This window comes from Episyrphus balteatus, chromosome 2 (assembly GCF_945859705.1).
Source record: "Episyrphus balteatus chromosome 2, idEpiBalt1.1, whole genome shotgun sequence".
Classification (NCBI taxonomy): Eukaryota; Metazoa; Arthropoda; class Insecta; order Diptera; family Syrphidae; genus Episyrphus; species Episyrphus balteatus.
The window spans coordinates 117,889,965-117,909,971 of record NC_079135.1 but is presented as its reverse complement, the minus strand read 5'-3'; the positions used below and the strand labels follow the sequence as shown (position 1 = coordinate 117,909,971).

Sequence of the window (20,007 nt, the reverse complement as noted above, 5' to 3'; positions counted from 1 at the left end):
AAGCTTCTGAAGGACGACGAAATAGATTGAAATTGAACCAACAACGAAAAGATTGAGGAAAACGAACAAGACTATGAACTCAAGAGAATTTGAGAATTTTTTTGATGAAATTGCTTTTTTAAATTGAGTTTATACATTTTTGAAGTAAGGAAGCATTTAAAAATAAAAAAAAATCCGTTAGAGAATATCTTGAAAGGGTTAAAGGGATCTAAGTGGATTCAGTTATTTAGGTTATGTTATTTATTGGGTTTAAATTATAGCTTTAAATAAAAAGTGAGTGATGGAAAATTATTACATAAGGAAAATCAAACTATAAAAAAAACCAGCCCCTGAGGTAATAAAAATCATTGATAACATTTCAAGGTGATGGGACGTTTGTGGGTGGACCTTGTTGCCATTATATCTTTGGCCTCTTACTTTTTTCCCCAAATTCTAAAATGAAAGAATATGAAAATTCGTATGTCATGATTTAAAAAAAAAAAGATATATTGTCTGTGTTCTTCTGCTTCAAAAATGTCATCGATTCAATATAATGTCTTGATATTATGAGAATATATTTCAAGTTCCCAGCCTTTATCAAATTGAATCAATTTTTATTACCTACGCACATCAGCCTTTTTCGTGCCATGCAAAGTTACAAATTGCTATAATAAAAATCTACTCATTTCATTCTTGTAAAAATATCAGGTAAGTGATGTTCTATGCTCATCGTATTTTTGGTTGAATTTTTTTTTTGTCAGTAGACATAATATGGTGTCAATTTGTAACAAGTTCTTTTTTTATGGACTATGAAATCGATTAATAGACAACAAACATTTTTTTCCTATCGAAAGAAAAAAAATGTTCGCACTCTGCGATCTTGATGTCATTAAAAGGAAATTTATTGATAATCTATTATCAATGTTGTTTCTTGCCTTAGACATGTTTTCTTTCTTGTCGCACGAGTGGAAGCAAAGATTAAAACAGAAACTAATATTTTAGAAATTATTCATTGATATTAGATATGGGACTTGCAAAATCAAACATCATTTGACACAGGTTAAGAAAAGATAGGGCTTTGAAAAGGGTAAAAAAAGGATTGATTAATTACTATCAGAAAAAATTGCAAAAACAATTTCGCAAAATATTTTTGTGTGATTTCATTTTTAGTCCGGTCAATTTAGACATAAAAAGTTGTCAAATAACAAAAACTGTCGGAAACCCAAATTTTGGTGACGAGTTAGGGTTCACCATTACAAACAAAGTTTCAAAAATACCCATCGATCCTATACGTGCAACAAAAGTTATTCGGGTTCAAAGGTCAAAATTTGAGGTGTTTTACCTAGATTTTTTTCGATAACGGTACGTTTTATCAAAAAAATTTGAGCCAAAGCTGTAGATCATAAAAATGTCTACATAAATGGTCCATATGATTTTTCCCTCAGAGAGATATTGCGATTCTAAGAAGTTATAGCTATTTCACGGGGACCAACCCGATCATCAGACTCCTTTCAGTGGTGATAAGTCGTTTATTATGATCAGGTTAGTCGCCGTGAAATAGCTATAACTTCAGCATTTGAACTTGGTGGTAACACACACAAGTTGTTGTTGTTCATGTTCATAAATTGATTAAACAAGCAGCTGCCTTGCAAGTATGAAAGCTATACACAAACCTCTTCTAAATGCTAATTTGTTGCCCAAACAAAAAATTTGAAACTCGTTGGTTTTCAGCTATTGATTTTTTCGCTTAAATAAGTTTAATTTTAGAGGACAACCTGGGCCCTATTTCACCAACTACAAGTTACAAGCACAAATTTGTAACTTGTAGATCACAAGTACAAATTTGTACAATTTAATTCTGTTTCACAAAGTACAAATAAGTAATTCACAAATTTGTGATTATCGAGAAAAAAAATTACAACTAACTTTTGAAAACCACAAGTTTGTAGAATTACCGTTTCACCAAATATATTTTTTTCTTGTAAGCAACAAGTTTATCTCACAAACTTGTAAAGCTCTTTAAAGTCTAAGCGGTGACCGTTGAGTTACTTAACTCGTAACGACAGAGGTTAAAATTGGTTTCAAATGAAAACTAAGTTGATATTGAATATGAAAAAATAGGATTGCCATTTTTAAAACTTAAGCAACCCTATTTTAAACGAAAAACTGTCAAAAAACTAATACTGTCATATCTTAGTAGTTAAATCAAATAAGAAAATTTTTTTAATTCCAAACAAAATTGTAAATATATATTAAGATTTTTGTATTGCTGGATTATTCTTATATTTATTATTTTATAATGACATCCATGGATTTATAGAAGTAAAACAAAGGGTAAAATAATAAAATTGTAAAGGGTGAGGAAAATAAATAAAATAATTTAAGGAATGAAGAACTACAAATATGAGAAAAAAACAAGCCTCTTTCATCAAAAGAGAACGAATTTTTACATACTTAAGAGGCAGGTTATAGCGATCAGGAAATTTTTTTAAATAGATATTTTGTGATGTTTTCATTCGATTTGAAACACAAATGTTATACCAATTTTTAAAGCATTTGTTTTCCATTACAAATTCAAAAAAAAAAAAAATATTTATTACAAATTAAAAATCGCCTTAAAAAAATATATTGCAAACAAAAAAATTTGCATTAAAAAAAATGTAATTGCAACTGAAAAATATATAAAAAATTTTTTAATCCAATTTTTTTTTTCACTATGAAATTTTTTTACTTGCAATAAACGATTTTTTTTTTATTTCAAATGTATTTTTACAACCTTGAATAATAATAATATATAGCTTTTATTAAAATAATAATAATGGCCTTCGGGTTAAAGCCATTTTAAACACTTTAATCACGCTAAATACGGTTTTTACAAACTTGTAACAAAAATGACATACGTCTTGGCTCTTGTAGAAAATGTTCACAAATAAATAGAAACTTGTAACTTTTTTTTTTTGGTGAAACAGAAACCCACAAGAAACTTGAAAGCTCACAAATTTGTTACTTGTAAAATACAAGTTTCGGTGAAACAGAAAATGGATTTTTTCACAAATTTAAAATTGTAGATTACAAGTACAATTTTGTGATCACAAGAAACTGGTGAAACAGAATTTCTCGATTTTTTCACAAATATTGTGAAAATTACTTGTAATTACAAATTTGTAAGTTGGTGAAATAGGGCCCTGATCTCAAATGTTTAAAAAATAACAAGTTTGGCAGGCATACAAATTTGTAGCTCTTCAAATGCTTTTAAGGCGATTTTACACGAGTTGATTTTTTTCCGTGTGGCAAAGCTTTACGGCCTAAGTCGACTAGTGCGAATGTGAGCCATATTAGTGGATTCCGTTCCCGTCTAGTAATCTTATTTTTTTAAATTAAAAATAAATATTTTTTTAACCGATATTAACTGTACCTGCCATTGATTCTGAATATTTCTCAAAAGCGTTAAAATGATCGTAATATAAAAATCTTATAAATTTTTTTATAAAACACAATTTTTTTATATATTTTTAAAAGATTGTTAATATTAAGTTTAATTAAATTTTTTACGAAACTCACCGCGTATTTATAAGAAATATTTAAAATTATTTCTTCGCCCCGACGAGACGTTTCGAAGAACTTTCAAACTTCGTGGTCCAGTGACACGAAGTTTAGAGTTCTTCGAAACGTCGGGGCGAAGAAATAATTTAAAAAATTTCTTATAAATTCGTTGTGAGTTGTTTCGTAAAAAATTTAATTAAAATAAATATGTTTGATACCCGCGAAGATTTTTAATGTTTTTTTTTGAAATTTGAATTTTTGGAAAACAGAGTGATGATTTTTCAAAATTTTGTTTTTAATTGTTTCTTGAATATTGTGTCTTAAAAGCATACCAACTTTAAAAAAATTAGAATATAAAATATTAAAAAAAAAAAAATTTAATTTATTTAACATTAAACATTTGATCTACTTTTACAATAAGAGGAAGTGGTTCGACGGGCGCACATTTTTTTTCTTTCTTTGAGAAATAAACTTACTAAATTTTATAAAAAATGTATATACAATTATTTTTTTTTTCATTTTACCTACACTATTCAAAACTGATAGATGTCCAAAACCCTTTCTTTGAATGAGATTTAATTTCACATACCTACGTATTTTTTATCATGAAGGTAAATAAGTCTAATCCTAAGCTTCAGCTTTAATAATGTTTCCGTTTTTCATCGGGTACCAAAATAATAAGTTGGTGTATAAATAAACTGACCAAAAGCTTCGCATTTAACTTAATTATTCAGCTCCTTTATAGACATCCTTTTTAAAGACAGTTTGAAAAGGGTTATTTATCATAATCCCTTAAATTAGAATTTAAAAAAAATACATGATCGTCCTTCAATCCTGATTTATTTGACATTCAAATATAATCAGCTATATAAGAAACACCCAGAATCCTCATCATCATTTTGGTAACATAAAATCTCTAAACCGTCACAAATGATACTAAAACAAAGTCCCCCAATAACCTTTATCAAAAGTTTCATGTATATCTATTTTTTTTGTTACCCCAAACCCTAGCTCAAAAGTGACATAAAATTAAGCACAATGATGTTTTTTTTTGTTCCCAAAAGAAAAGACACTTTTTAAAACTCTCCTTCTCCCCGCATAAGCCATTTGAGAAGATATTCTGTAAAACATTCTCATTTAAGTCAACGCGCGCTATTGCACATCTTTTTTAATTTTCACAAATTACATTCTGTAACTACTTTGTTGCAAAAAAAAAGAAGTTTTTCTTTTCTTGGAACTTGTGATAAATAATGTCACTCTATGCTATCATGTCTCACAAAAGTGTCCTTGGAAGAGAGAATGTCTTATGCAAGCCCTTTAGACCACATGTTTTTCTTCATGCTGGTGCTGGTGGATGAAACCTAATCTTAAAAAAGAAGCTCCCCGGGCAAGAAAGAGCTATGCACAAAAACGTCATTAATATAACTTAGTTCATGTGGAATGATTTATCTGGATAAAAGACACGTTCTCTCCGTCGTCGTCTCCATGTAGTGTTTTAGGTTAGGTACCCAGGATTTTTACTTTTAGCTAGTGTGTGGCTGTGGTTGGAGCAATAAAATACGTTGATGACGACACGACGTAAAACTTTATCATCAGGATAACCTCGGAGGTGAATTCACAGAATGTGAACAATGCAACGTAATTTCAAAGATGTGAAATCTTAGTGTGCCTTAAGCTGCATCATCTGCCTTCATTCAGAAAGGGACTATTTATAAGTTGAGCACTTTTCCCAAACAAAGATCCTTAAAATGTAGAAGTACCTTGAGGAATTGAAAGACGAGGAACACTCCAAGTAGATATGTGTGCTGTTTGGTTGGTTGGTATTTATAAGTGTTTGCCATGTTAATGCAAAATCTAAGTTCTCAGTTTTCACTGCCTTTTTCAATTGGGAGGGGTGATATGGGTGAATACAGAACATATCTTCTGAATGGGAATGTCCTTGTAAGGACATTCAACAGGTATGTTTGTATTTTCATTGAGGGCATTTTTCATGAACGAACAAGGCAAGAACAACAAACCAAGGCTCTGTGGAAGGTGATTTCAACTGAAATTACTTTGGGGCACGCTATTGGTCAATGGGATGGAATGGGATATTGTTGTTGTGAAAGTCCTTGTTACACATTTCATAAATGGGGGTATTTAATAGTGGGTCAAATCAAGAGCATATAAAGAGAGTATATGTAATTATGTGCTTAAGATGTTAAGCGACTAACATTATTTTGTAGGTTTATAAAATGAATAATTTTGTCAGGAAATCACGTCATTTAGATGGGACAAGTTACACGAAAGCCAAAAGTCAATGATTAATTATCCGATTACAATACCTCAAAGCATGAGGCTTAACTCGGATTACATGCAACCAATTGAAGTGTTTTTTTTTTTTTTTTTTAAGGACGATGATGATGGTGGTGAGGTTGATTTTACATGTTAATCAAAATAAGGACATCTGAAAAGGCTTTTAACACAACATTTTTTTAATTTTTGCTTTTGCCTTCAATCCAACTCTAATCGACGTTTGTTCAATTTATCAATTCACCTCCTTCTTTTTGCAAACGATACAAGGACAACAGAAACGAGACCTTGCTCAACCTTTTTCATGTTGCCTAATCTGTTTGATAAACGATAATGGCATACGCCACCAACGCGTTTCGAAAACATCAATTTTAAACTTTATCTTTATCAATAATGTTATTTATTATTGCTCGTATTTTTATCCTTTTGTTGCTGGCTGCTTGTCTCACAGCTCGTGCGACAAGAAGTGAAATAATGTTTTATGCTACCAATCTACATTATCCTTCGATATTCTGAACAGGAACAACACTGGAATTCAGTGATGTGAAATAAAAAAAAAATAAATTTCATTTTTTTAATGGCATCATGATGAAGCGAAAGTGTTTCCTCTTTCGAGGAGCGCAGATGAAGGAGAAAAAGTAATTAGATTAATAGACTTCGTCATCAATAAAATATTTTTCAAATAAATTGACATTTGAAATGTCAATTAGATGGAGATGCACGAGTGTGAAACACATGTGTGCAAAACATTAGATACTCCCGCAAATTTATATTATACCTTTATTGCTAGACAATACACAAGTCTTCTTCAATGAATCTATTTCATATTTAATTTTGTATTAATAGAATTTATGGTTACAAAAGAATAAAGAGGTAGCAAAAATGTTTTAAAATGTAGTCGAGGAATAGAATGGAGCAAATAATGTATTACTATTTTTGAAGTGAAAACTTCTTTAGTATCGTAGTGATTTGAAACAAGATGAAACGAAAACGCGACACGACTTCAACTTGTTATAACTTTTTTGTTTTAATAGATAGATGAATTAAATTTGTACTGTACATAGGTAATTTAATAAATTATAATTGTACAAAATTTCAATTACTTTCATATTCAAAATTCGGAGATAACGGTAAAAAGATGTTCTTTTCCAACACACGTTATATCTTTTGATGATCTAGTGCACATACAAATTTGGTTTAACTTTAATACGCATGCTGATTACATAACCTTTTATTTGATATATCACACATAACGTTACGTGCTCTACAAGTTACACAATCTTAAATTGAGAAAAATTTAAAAATACCTCAAAACGCCTGTGGAAATCTGTTGGCGATGACCAGCTACCAGTGTAGGAAGCACCGTAATCTCAGTCTGGAAATTCGACATGGTTGACTTTAAAAAATTCTAACTTCTCTTGTAGACATCTTTGAAATAAGATTTATGCATCATTATACAAGGTGAAACAATAAGCTTTCACATGGTATAAAACTTTTTATAGGTTGTCAAACAAAAAAATTGATTTAATAGCATGAGAACATAAAAATAAATGTTTTGTTTGCTTTTTGGATGAAATTTCATCGAGTTTAAAAAATTCTAGCTCTTTTTGTAGATGTCTCATCAGGGATGGAAAATGACATTTTTTAATTGTACTGAAATGGGGACAATTGTATTGAAATATATTTTTCATACGAGAAATTAATTTAAAATATAAACAAAATGTTATATTTGCAAAAACTTTTGAATTTTCCATATACATTTCATTATTTTCTGCGCAAAGAGTAAATTTTATTTAATTTCGGACAAAAAAATTGTGAGGACCCAAAAATAAAAGTGGAATTTTATTTTTTTCTGATTAATGTCGAAAAAATAAAACTATGAACAAATCACTACACTCAAATTGTAACATTTATTTTGGTTCAAAAAATCTGAGGAAAAAAATACAGACGAATTGAATAAAAAGAAAAAAATTTTTAAGACACAGATTAAAAATTTGTATCGAATTTAGACAAATTGTATTTTTGTACTCGAACAAACTCATTTGTATCAAATTCGATACAATTGTATCGACTTTTCCATGCCTGTGTCTCATACACCTGATCGATATATATATTTTGAGCTAAGACAATAAGCTTTCAGATGATATAAAATTTATCTAGGTTGTCATATAAAAAACATGGATTTGAAGGTGATAGAATAAAAATAGGTAGATTTTTTCTATTTTTTTTTGCAAGAAAAATGATTTTTTTAAGGTTTCACTTCTACCACGTGTGAATTGCACACATGATTTTTTTTTTATTTATTACCATTGCACAATATAATTTATTTATTTACTTTATTAAAAGAATTCTTTTGAAAAAGTTATATGTACAAAATTTGATAAAATGTTAAAAATGTTTAAAGATACTAACTTAATAACTGAACGGTTAAGAAGATTCAAGGAAGAAAATTTTGTTCCCTACTTCCAACACTTGAATTTTTGAAGTGAAAACTTCTTTAGTATCGTAGTGATTTGAAACACGATGAAACGAAAAAGCGACACGACAAATCAATTGGCTATAACTTTTTTTTTAACTTTTTCATTTGATCTTCAAAATCCTGAGATAACGGTGACCAGCCACCAGTGTAGGAAGTACCGTAATTTCAGTTTGAAATTTCGACATGGTTGATTTTAAAAAATTCTTACTTTTTTTGTAGGCATCGTAGCAATATGATTAACGCGTCATATAAAAGGTGAAATAAGCTTTTGAATAATATAAAATGTATAATAAGTTGTCATAAAAAAATGGATTTAATGGTGTTAGAAGAAAAAAAAAAAAAAGATTTTTGTTTTCTTTTTTCATGAAAAATAATTGTTTTGAATAAATAATTTTTATACTTTTTGCATATTGTAAAAATTTAAGTATGGCTTTATTCTTTAGGAAAATTTGTAAGCTTTTTAATAAAGATTTCTTAAGGTTTCACTTCTACCACGTGTGAATTGCACATGTGATTTTTGTTTTTTGAATGCACAGTGAATCGACTAGCACATTGTTCAATTTTGTTTTTCATTGAAAGCGTTTAAAATAAAATGCACGACTGGAGTCGCACGTACTTGCTCTTATGGTAAAAGAAGTTCAAATGTTAGAGCTTTTTATTGAACAAAATTAGGGAAAATTTAAAATTTGATATTTTTAAGAAATTTCATAAATAGTGTAAAAAATAGAATCTGATTATATAATTGATTAAACGGCGTTTCAAGTATGCCATTTGATTTATTGTAAAAGGATTAATTTTTAGAAAAAAAAGTCTTTAATTTTTTATAGGTATATAAAAATTTTCTAACATTTTTCAAGAACAAGTTGGTATGCCGATTTTAAGAAAATATTATTCAACGCATAAAAACAAAATTTCGATCAAATTCATTGACCCGTTTTCAAAAAATTGAATTTTCAAAAAAAAACCCTCAAATTTTTCTAAAAATCCAAAATCCAAATAGCGTTTTTGTATGAAAATTTTGGTGGAACTAGGCCTTGTCATTTACGAAAGATTCATAAATAAAAAAAAAAGGCAGAGGACAGGCACAGTTGATAGCGGGTACAAAAAATGTTTTTTTATTTCAAAAGGTGGCTATTATGTATTGTATATGCGTTGTACTACTCACAAAGATTTTAATCAAAATCGTTGGAGCCGTTTTTGAAAAAAAAAAAAACAAAATAATTTTTCAATTACTGTTATATGACAGGTCCTACAAAAAATTTCAAATTGTCCTCTAGGGAATCGCCCAAAACTGTTTACTGCCAAGTCCGATTTTTTGTTTCGAATCCTAAACTTGCTCTAATATCGCAATTAAAAATTTGGTTTCCTATTAAAAAGAAAATATTCATCGACACATAAAAATAAAGTTTCAAAAAAGTGATCTGTCGAAAAAAATTTTGAATGTATTTTAAAGAAATCAAAAATTATCAAAATTGTAAGAGACATTAAAAAAAAAGATTGCAGGTTCCATTAATCATGGTCCTTAAAAGTAAAATTTCAGTTTCTCCTCTCCATAACTACCCGGTTTGATAACGCTTTACTAGTTCAGTTGCTCTTTCAGCATATTTCGTTTGGACCATTACCTACTCTTAGGAGAGGACACCCTGTTTTTTTTAAATTTTGTTTAAATAATAAAATTAAATTATGCCTTTATGAATGTTCAGTTCACATTACAACTACTCTTATAGAGCAAGTACGTGGTCCAAGTCGTGCATTTTATTTTAATTAATTTCCTTGTGGGTTAGTTTTGACTTTGTTTCATAACTTACGGTCTTATTACTAAACCACTGTACCTAAACTGTTCCAACAAAAAGTTTGTCCTACATCTTTTTTATTTGCTAAAACAAGGAGTAAATATTTACTTTTGATTTCTTTTTTTTTTTTTATTTTCATGATTGATCATTATAAATCAAATTTGGTTTTGATTGATGACAACACGTGTATTCATGTATTAAAGTTGTATTTTGTTGAAAAAATTACAGAAGATGATAAAGTTATGATTTATGAATGTATATCGACTGAGCGACTACAACAAATATAGTTTAAACATTTTTGTTTGAGATAAAATAATTCCTGAAAAAATTCCCATTCTGCATAATATACCTTTTTCTTTGTATACGTATAGCCACAAATAATTTAAATTAGGGAACAACTTGTATGGATGAGGCTCGGGTATATTTTTTTATTTATTATTTTTAACAAGCAATTATTTTGAAAAAAATAAAAAAATACAAAAATGAAAAATGGGATTTTCAGGAACACAAAAAAAAAACCAGTTCACTTGTTTTTTGTTTTTTCAGTTTCTACTTTTTTTCAAATCTGCATTATCGACTTATTTAAGAACCATTCACAATTCAAAATCGTGGTGAATACATATTCCTTATTTAAATTATAGTAAGGGTATAAGTCCATTCCAAACACATAAACACATATACTATTTGTAGTTGTAGCATGTGCTCAAACCAACTACACGAAAAATGAATATTGTAAATTGACAACAACCCTCACTTCTCGAAATAATTTCACCAACAAGTTACAAAACTTTCTTTTTTTCTATTTCCAGGATACTCCGCCGCAGCTCTTCTAGCCATTGTCTTTGCTATTCCCTTCAGTATTCGAATTCTCATACACAAGGACCTCGGCCAATGGGAGGAATTCGGTCCAGCATTTTATACAGCACATTTGGAACTATTTCTTGGCAACGGATGTTTAGGTGAGAATTTCTTACTTCCGCTTTTAATCATAACCTAAATCTATTTCAGGGGTCGGTGTTATGATGCTTTTGGTGCTGACTATAGAGAGATATGTATCCGTTTGTCATCCCGGATATGTTCGTCCAGTTATGGGTCCTCCAAGGTGTGAGTTTGTAATCAAAATAAAAAAAAATATAAAAAGCAAAGTGGTTTCCCATAAAAGTAGTTAACTGAGTTTATTTTATTCTACTTTTTTTTATCTCTTCAATGGAATTTTTCGATCCTTTTTTCTCGCTTTTGTCTGATTTTTCATTTACAGAATGACTGTTATTCTGATACCTGTGGTAACGTTTTTTGTTTACCTACCAAGTGTCTTCCGTGGTGAGCTGATTAAGTGTGTCCTTCAAGCAGATGGAACTTTTGTCTATTTTCGAAGAGATAATAGTGAATTTCTTAGTACGCTATTTTATTCGGTAAGAATTCTACAGGGTGTTTTTTTTTTATTTTGATACTGGTTATTACAAATTTTAATGATTGACAGGTGTACAAAGTGATGCTGGAGGTAATCTTCAAGCTCGTGCCTACTATTCTGATAGCAGGATTCAATCTAAGGATAATGATTGTTTACCGACAAACTTGCGAACGACGGCGAAAAATGATTTTATCACGAACGTCATGTTTTAAGGACGATGATCCACGCAAATTTGCTGAAGAAAGAAGATTATTTTTACTTTTAGGTGAGTTGAGATCTGAGAATAGGTTTGAGGTCTAACTTTTTTACTTTTTTTTTCAGGAAGCACCTCAGTGTTGTTCCTTGTGTGTGTTTCCCCAATGGCTATACTTCATATGACGATAGCACAGGAGTATCTTTCCAGTTTTTCGTTTCAAGTAATATTATTGTTTGACTGTGCTAAACGTTTTGAAAATTTAACTCTTAAACTTTAATTTTTAAGGTTTTTCGAGCATTGGCTAACCTTATGGAGCTGACAAACTATTCCATAACATTTTACATTTACTGCCTCTTCAGTGAAGACTTCCGCAACACTCTTATGAGAACAATAAAATGGCCTTGGATTCCAGCCTCGCTGTGCAATCAAGCGGATGAGGTACCTTTATTTCATCCCCACTAACAATTTCGCTTCTATAAAACTTTACAAAAGCTTTATAGAAGCAAAATTGATAGTCGAGCTTCTATTTAGAAGATTACTTATTTTTAAATTGTTTTCTTCCCTCAGGTATCAACTAAAGCCACTCCACTTATAAAATTGGATAAATTAGCATTTAGAAACCATCACATAACTACAACGTCGGCCCTTTGTACAGCAGCTGGCCGTTCAAGTAGCATATGATCCAATAGTATACCTCTGCCAATTGCAGTTTAAGGCATATAAAATGTTAAGAAAAAAAAACCATACCTACTATTAAATATATATAAATAAATTATAAGAATAATTATTTTAAATTTAAATTTAAAATAAAAAGCTCATCTAAGATATACAAAATATGAATGCATGTTAATAACATTGCTCATTTATAAAATGTTACCAATTTTTAACATTACAAAAACAAAAAAAGGGATTTCTGTTTATAAAACATTTTAAAATGTCCAATTGTATTATTATTAAAAAAAATAATAATATTTAAATTTTAATTTACCTACTTAAGGTTTCTAGTAGAAGAAAAGTTATTTATTTTGTGTACAAATGTGAAAGAATGTAAATGGTTTGAATGTGAAAAGTTTCGAAATAGTTTTTTCTTCATTCTATTTTATATTTTAAACAAAAAATTATATTTTATTCCTTAACAAAAATGTTAAACAAAAAAGTTCATAAGGCCTTACTGTAATAAATTACCACTCTAGCATAAACTTATCCTCCGAAAAATTTCTTATTACTTAAAAAAATTTAATAGACAAATTACTAGAGAACATCTTAAATACCTAACCTAACTTAATAAAAATAGAAAACAAAAATAAAAACATTCTTTAAAATTTATCAATTCATGGGCAGTTTTTAAAAATGTTAATATGACAATTACGACAGCAGCGGTTGAGAATATTTCCACAATTAACGGTTCATATACTACTTTATTTAATGAATTTTTTTTATCAAAAAAACAAAAAGCTTGTTGTAATGACTCTAGTTATTGTGAAAATTGTTTGCAATGTTAAATCTTTTCATGTAAAAGATTAATTCTAATTAATTTTAACTTGCTCTATACGGCAAGTATTGGTTACGTGTAGGAAAAAAAATTTGAGGTTTTAATCAAAACCAACATTACGCTGATGGAGATGATCAAAAAAGTGGTTTTCGTCATGCCGTTCGTCGGTCCGTGCGTCTGTGCGTCCATCTGTGCATCGAGCTATTGCCTAAACGGATGGATGGATTTGCTTGAAACTTGGTACAGATGATTTTGACGTTATTCCCTAGACCCATTTTTTTTTAATTTTTTTAATATCTCCTTTTTAACACATATCTCTCATATAACGTTTTCGAGGTATTGCAATTTTCTCGAAAACGGCTCTAACGATTTGAATTAAATTTGGTATACGTAATAGACTTATTTATTCTAACAAAACTGCGTTTTTAGTTTTTCTCAAAAAATGCGGAAAACGGAAATATGGCGTTGCCGTTTTTCAAAAATTGACATATTTTTTAAGTTCATATATTTCATGAAAGCATAAGTCAATTTTATTTAAAATTTACAGACATCATTTTGAAGTAGGTATAAAATTTAAATGGTTGAAGTTGATGTTTCAAAAAATAAAATGCACGACTGGGTCGCACGAACTTGCTCTTAGAGTTAAAGTTGCTTAAATTTTTAAGACTTTTTATATAGAAATTTGGAAAAAAAATAAAATTCGTTTTTTAAAAAAATAAAATAAAATCTGAAATTAAATTGCCCTCCAAAACAAGTATGCAGTTTTGATTGATATATTAAGGTGCATTTTTGCACAAAAAATTTTCAAAATCGTTAGAGCCGTTTTTTAAAAAACTAATTTTTTATAAATAATTTTTTGGAAAAAAAGTTTTAAAATAAAATTGGTATGCCATTTTGTAGAAATCACTAATCAACATCTAAAAAAATTTTTGGTTTATATTCAAATTACATAAATGCTTCTTCACAAAAAGTTTCGTTGAAATCGAATAAGCAGTTTCGGAGATAATCGGATTTGAAAAAAATGGTTCTATGGCAGGTACCGTTAATAATGATTTTCAAAAAAAAAAATTTTCATTAAAAAATAGACCTTAGCTTAAAACTAACTCTTGAATTTTTTAAACAAAATCGTTGGAGCCGTTTTCGAGATATTTTAATTTTACTAAAATCGGTATATGACAAGTACCGTTATTTTTGGTCGAAAAAAATTAATTCCAAAAACCCCTTTGGAGAGTCGCCAAATAACTCTACATACCAAGTTTGACATTAATCAGTCCATCCGTTTAGGCTGTAGATCCTTATACAGACAGACAGACAGACTGACAGACTGACAGACGGACCCGGGACCCACTTTTTTGGCATTGTCTACCATCGTAATGTCATGGAAAAATGTTATCTCAACTTTTTTTTTTTGTACGAATGCATAACTTGATATATAGTACCTACATATATCGCAAGAAAAAATAATTTTTATTATAGCCATATTATAAACAGAGTTCTGGAATCCATTTTTTTTTTTTTAATTCTCTATCGTCGTAATTTCATGCATGATTGTTCTCTCGAGTTAAATTTTTTTTTGAATCCGATATTTTTTAAAGAAGAAAGAAGGCCCAACCTAAATATGTATGGTTCAGCTTTTGGCTCTTTCAAATATCATACATTTTTGGTATTTTAAGTGTTTTTAAGCGCTTGAGTAGGGTTGCCAGATACTTGGTAGAATTAAAGAGATGGCCCCGACATTTTTAAGATGGAAGAGATTATCAGCTAAAGCTTGTATATATTTTATTTTTTTAGTTCACAATTGTGCCCTTAATTATAAAAGTGGACTAAGTCACTCCTAAAAATGCCATCAAATCTAACGTAAAATTATTTGAGGGATAAAGTTTATTTTAAAGCGAAATTGCAGTAAATAAACTTCTTTATTGCTCCTCTAGTGATTTCATAAAAGAAATATAATTAAATCGTTATAAGAAAATTATTATGTAAGTTTTTCTTTAAACAATACAAAAAGTGACTTAGTCCACTTTCATAATCATGGGCACAATTATACTTTTTTGTAAAAAAAAAACAAAGATTTTGGACTGCATTGCTGGATTTAATTTCTTAATTGTTTTTACTACATACATATTTAAGATTTTATTTGGCATTTTAAAAAATGTTCAAAAAAAGTCATGTGACTTTTAGTTTTGCCACACAGAAGTTCTTATTTTGAAAGTCCTATTTTTTCATTTTAAGTATCAAATTACACTGGTCAACAAGGTTTTTGCCACAAGAACCAAAATATACTTTCCTAGTAGTTTTTGGGGTGCTGAATCCGAATCTGAAGTCAGAAAAATTTGATTGGCCTTCGTTTTTGAAATATTACAGTTAGAAAATGTCAAAAAACGTAATTTTGGCTGTTTTCGAGGTTATGTTTTTATGTGGAGTAATTAATTGTGAATAAATTTGTAACGGTGCCAATAAGAGCTAGTTTTATTCATTCAAAAAATGTTTAAATCTTTCCGATATCTCTTTTATTGCCCGAGATATTTAAAATTTAAGTAGCGGTCTTTGAATCAGAAACAACACTGGCCAACCAAATTACACTTTTTTTTGCCACAAGAATCAAAATATACTTTTCTGAAGGTTTTTGGGTTGCTGAACTCGAATCCACAATCAGAAAAATTTTATTAGCCTTCGTTCTTAAAATATTACCGTTATAAAATGCAAAAAAGGGTTTTTTTTATAACGGTTATATTTCAAGAACGGAGGCTAATAGAATTTTTCCGATTGCGGATTTGAGTTCAGCAACTCAAAAACCTTCAGAAAAGTATATTTTGGTTCTTGTGGCAAAAATTCTGTGGCCAGTGACTTAAACTTTAGATTAAATTTAGTTTCTCTTTGACTTATTAAATGAAACTAAAGATATCTCGAGCAATAAAAGAGATATCGGGAAAATTTAAACAGTTTTTGAAAGAAGAATATCTGTTCTTATAATAACCTTTACAAATTTGTTTATAATGAACTACCCCACATAAAAACAGAACCTCGAAAACAGCCAAAATTACGTTTTTTGACATTTTCTAACGGTAATATTTCAAAAACGAAGGCCAATCAAATTTTTCTGAATTCAGATTCGGATTCAGCACCCCAAAAACTACTAGAAAAGTATATTTGGGTTCTTGTGGCAAAAAAAAAGTTAAATTTTGTTGACCAGTGTTATCTATAATTTGACACCAATTTTAACCTCTAGCCTTATTAGGATTGTATCCAAGATTTCCATGGATCGAAATGACATCTACTATTTTCCTGACGTCCAGAAAGCTTCCAACGGGTGTCTGAGCCGTTCTCCATTGATCAGCTTCTATACCAAATAAGCCAACAACTTTAAACTCGTAATGTTGCTTATGGTTCTCAAAAACAATCACCTAAGATATTTGTATCTACTTAGTACGAGTAGTTCCTGAGATATTTGCTCACTAACAGATCCACTAATAAGAACTTGAAGGTAACCCGGATAAACTTAGACCAACTGTCTCCTATGACCAAAGGATCATTTATCGAAGTTTAATTTTTCTTGGCCAGAAATTTTTCAAAAAATCAAATTTTGAATCGAAAAATTTGTAATTCCTTCTGCAGCAATTTCAATAAAATCAAATCAAATCTAAGCTGTTCTTTATTCATTTACTATTTATAACAAGTAGGTAAAAATTTCAATTTAAAACACATTTATACAAAGCACCCCAAAATAAAGCCGATATAAAATAAATAAAATTAAACTCTCTTTGAAAATGTTTAATATATTTAATAATATTTTACTGCCGTTTAAACTGCCCAACCAGTTGAAAATAAAAACTATTCCCTTACACCAAAAACTTCTTGTCATAAAATATGAAATTACCAAATAAAATATAAAGGTATATTTTTTTAAAATCATACATAGTACATACATTTATTAATTGTTATCCATATACAAAATACATTACCATAATATACACAATAGCTTATTGTAAAAAAAAGAATAAAAAAAATAAACTATTATATACATTAAATACCAGTAAATATTAATATACATCAGAATAAATATAAAAAATTATATCTTTTTTTTTTTTGAAAACAAAGCTGAAATATTGTAAAATTTAAAAATAAAACATACTAAAATAAACAGAAAATTAAACCATTTACCTAATAGAAAATTATAACAAAAATTCAAACAAAATATAAGCGTAAAAGTGTCTAAATCAAACAAAAAAGAAAAAAAAAAAAACCATTAAAATAAATTAATCATAATGTCTGACATTTTGTTTAAATATTAAAAAACATTTTTTGATTAATTAAAACTATTTTAATAAAAAAAAAAAAATAACTAAAATACACCAAATATGTTCATGTAAATTATTATTATTATTAATTCTTAAGTTTATATTTCAAATATACATATTTAAGTAGTTTAAATTATTAAATACAAACATATTATTATTTTGACAGACATTAAGACTTGTAAATAGAAAATTATAACAGTTAGAATTTTTTTAAGTTTAAATTTATTGTGATATTTTGTATGAGTGACAGATGTTAAAAATGAAAAACAAAAATATTAATTTAAAAACAAACAAAAAAAAATATGTTGTTTATTTTTTGAGGTTATAATCTTCAAATAGAATAATATTCAAAATAAAATTGTGTATTAGTATTAAAAATTATGTGAAATATATGTAAAATATTAAAAAAAACTGAAAAAATTTGTTTTCTTTTATTAAATTTAAGGACTTTTTAACGAGCTTGAAAGTGGATCATAATTTTGTCCCCTGAAGTTAGTACGAAGTTGATTTTTGAATTACAACAAAACAAATAAAACTGAAACGTAGAAAAGCTTGACTCATCGAGCTAAAGAAAATTTTAAACTCGACGTTAAATATGAATATTAGTAGTTAGGAAAACAGGTCTTCACGTCAACATCCTGGCACGATTGGTGTGGTAAAGTGCATTGTGCAGCTCATACAGCTAAAAAACGAATTAAAGGTAATATCGTAAACTTTCAAAATTCAGAAGTCTTCTACCTCAAAGCATAGTGATAGTTTTTTTCATGCAGCCTGTTTAAAAGTTAGAAGCGCTTTCAAATGTATAGGCCATTTAACTCGTTTAATACAAGTAAGGGTTGCTTCCGTTAGACTTCAAACTTTTCCAAAAGGGTACCACATTTATTTTTTTTACAAGGGAAGGTACCTATATCGACATAAATTCTATGGAGCAATTTAAAGCTATGTAGTTTTGGACTTAAAAAGCTTTTGTTTAACTTTTGTTAATGCTCGCACGAAAACATGGCTAGGCTATTATAACTGAACATAAAGCTTTTCCAGTTATTCAACCAATAGAAGCAAGCTTGTGTCGGTTTGAACAAAAGATGGCACTTTTGGAATGTCCAATTTTTATTTCAATAGATGGCGCGTGTATGAAAAGCTTTTTTGAAAAAATCACCAGAAGATGGAGTTTTGGTTTTTTTTCTCAATGTATGACGCTTTAAACCTTTCGAACCCAAGCTATGAAAATCAATATTAAAAAATGTTTTTTCGGTATTATCGGATCAAAAACATCACAACTAAGAAATATGAATAGGAATAGCAAAAAGTTATTTTCCAAAATAATAAATAGCAAAACTAATGTGTTTTTCTCATGTTAGGTATATGTAAGTAACATGCACTGCCTATGACCACCAAAAAAAGTCGGAGAACTGAGAAAATAACTTTTTATGAAACTATAATGTATGCTACTTCTTCTAAGCAAAAAAACAAAACACTTTCAGCATTAACATTTTTATATCTTTTTTTCAAAATTATGACCATATATAAAAAAAAATTTTTTGCAAAAAAAAAAATATGAATTTCAGCCCCTTTCTCGATAAAAAAAAAATTAAAGGTATGATATTTTACTAAATTTTTGTAATAATCCAGTAACTAGGCATTATTATCTTTCAATTAAGCCATCGTAACCTAAAAAATTGTTTAATTTAATATTTTTTACGAATTAAAAAAAAAATGTTACATGAGAGTAACGCTGGGTCCGAAAGGGTTAACTACATTTATATCCGAAAATTTGACACTATTATTAAAACTTTAGCTTTTCGGTATCTTTACTAGAAAAAATCGATTCGTGACAGGCGGTAGCATTTTAGCGACAACAGGCAGTATTAATGGAAAGCGTTGGACTATCACGCCAGAAATCTGGGTTCAAATCCAACCTATACCACATACACACTGTTTTCAGGGATACCCACTGTTTTCTGTGAGTTTTTTATTGACACAGCCTCCAAAAGTATAATTGTCATGAAAAAATGCAACTCTGAATCGGTGGTAAATCGTAGGTAACTTTTATTATTAACGATTAATTACACGCCCACAATTAAGGTTAAGAGTTGTAATACATTAATTTTTTATTTTGACATTTTTCTTGTGATAATCTAACTGAGGATTAAAAAATCATGTTTTCGGAATATTCGGAAAAAAAAAGAATCATTGAGAATGATTCCATTGTTCTTCCTTCAGGAAATTTCACCAATTCATCAAGGTTTAATTCACTTTCAAGAAATCATGCATATATTAGTTCTTCATATTATTGCCCTAGCTACACTTTTCAGAATTCGAACTCACATTGATTCTAAGTAGAATTCGGAGTATTATTCAAAAGTAACCACCAGAACTTTTCCTTTTCTTTATTTTTGTGAGAAAAGTCTCCACTTCCTGTCAACCTTCAACCATTGATTTAAGTAATAAAAATTGTTTTAATGAAAGCCAACTACTTATCCGTTTTATTTTCGGATAAATTCGACCAGTAAATATAAGGTTCTCT

General features: G+C 28.8%; 1 protein-coding gene across 2 annotated transcripts in view; it reads left to right on the top strand.

Annotated features, from left to right (window-relative positions):
• The window catches only part of LOC129910226 (probable G-protein coupled receptor B0563.6), a 40,684-nt gene extending 28,256 nt beyond the window's left edge, over nucleotides 1-12,428 (top strand). For both annotated transcript variants that reach the window (XM_055987509.1, XM_055987510.1), the window contains exons 5-11: nucleotides 10,896-11,045; nucleotides 11,095-11,188; nucleotides 11,345-11,498; nucleotides 11,567-11,762; nucleotides 11,819-11,913; nucleotides 11,979-12,131; nucleotides 12,261-12,428. In XM_055987509.1, coding sequence (XP_055843484.1) covers nucleotides 10,896-11,045; nucleotides 11,095-11,188; nucleotides 11,345-11,498; nucleotides 11,567-11,762; nucleotides 11,819-11,913; nucleotides 11,979-12,131; nucleotides 12,261-12,374 — 956 coding nt within the window. In that variant the 3' untranslated portion in view covers nucleotides 12,375-12,428. The remainder of the gene's footprint in view (nucleotides 1-10,895; nucleotides 11,046-11,094; nucleotides 11,189-11,344; nucleotides 11,499-11,566; nucleotides 11,763-11,818; nucleotides 11,914-11,978; nucleotides 12,132-12,260) is intronic.
• The last annotated feature ends 7,579 nt before the right edge of the window (nucleotides 12,429-20,007 follow it).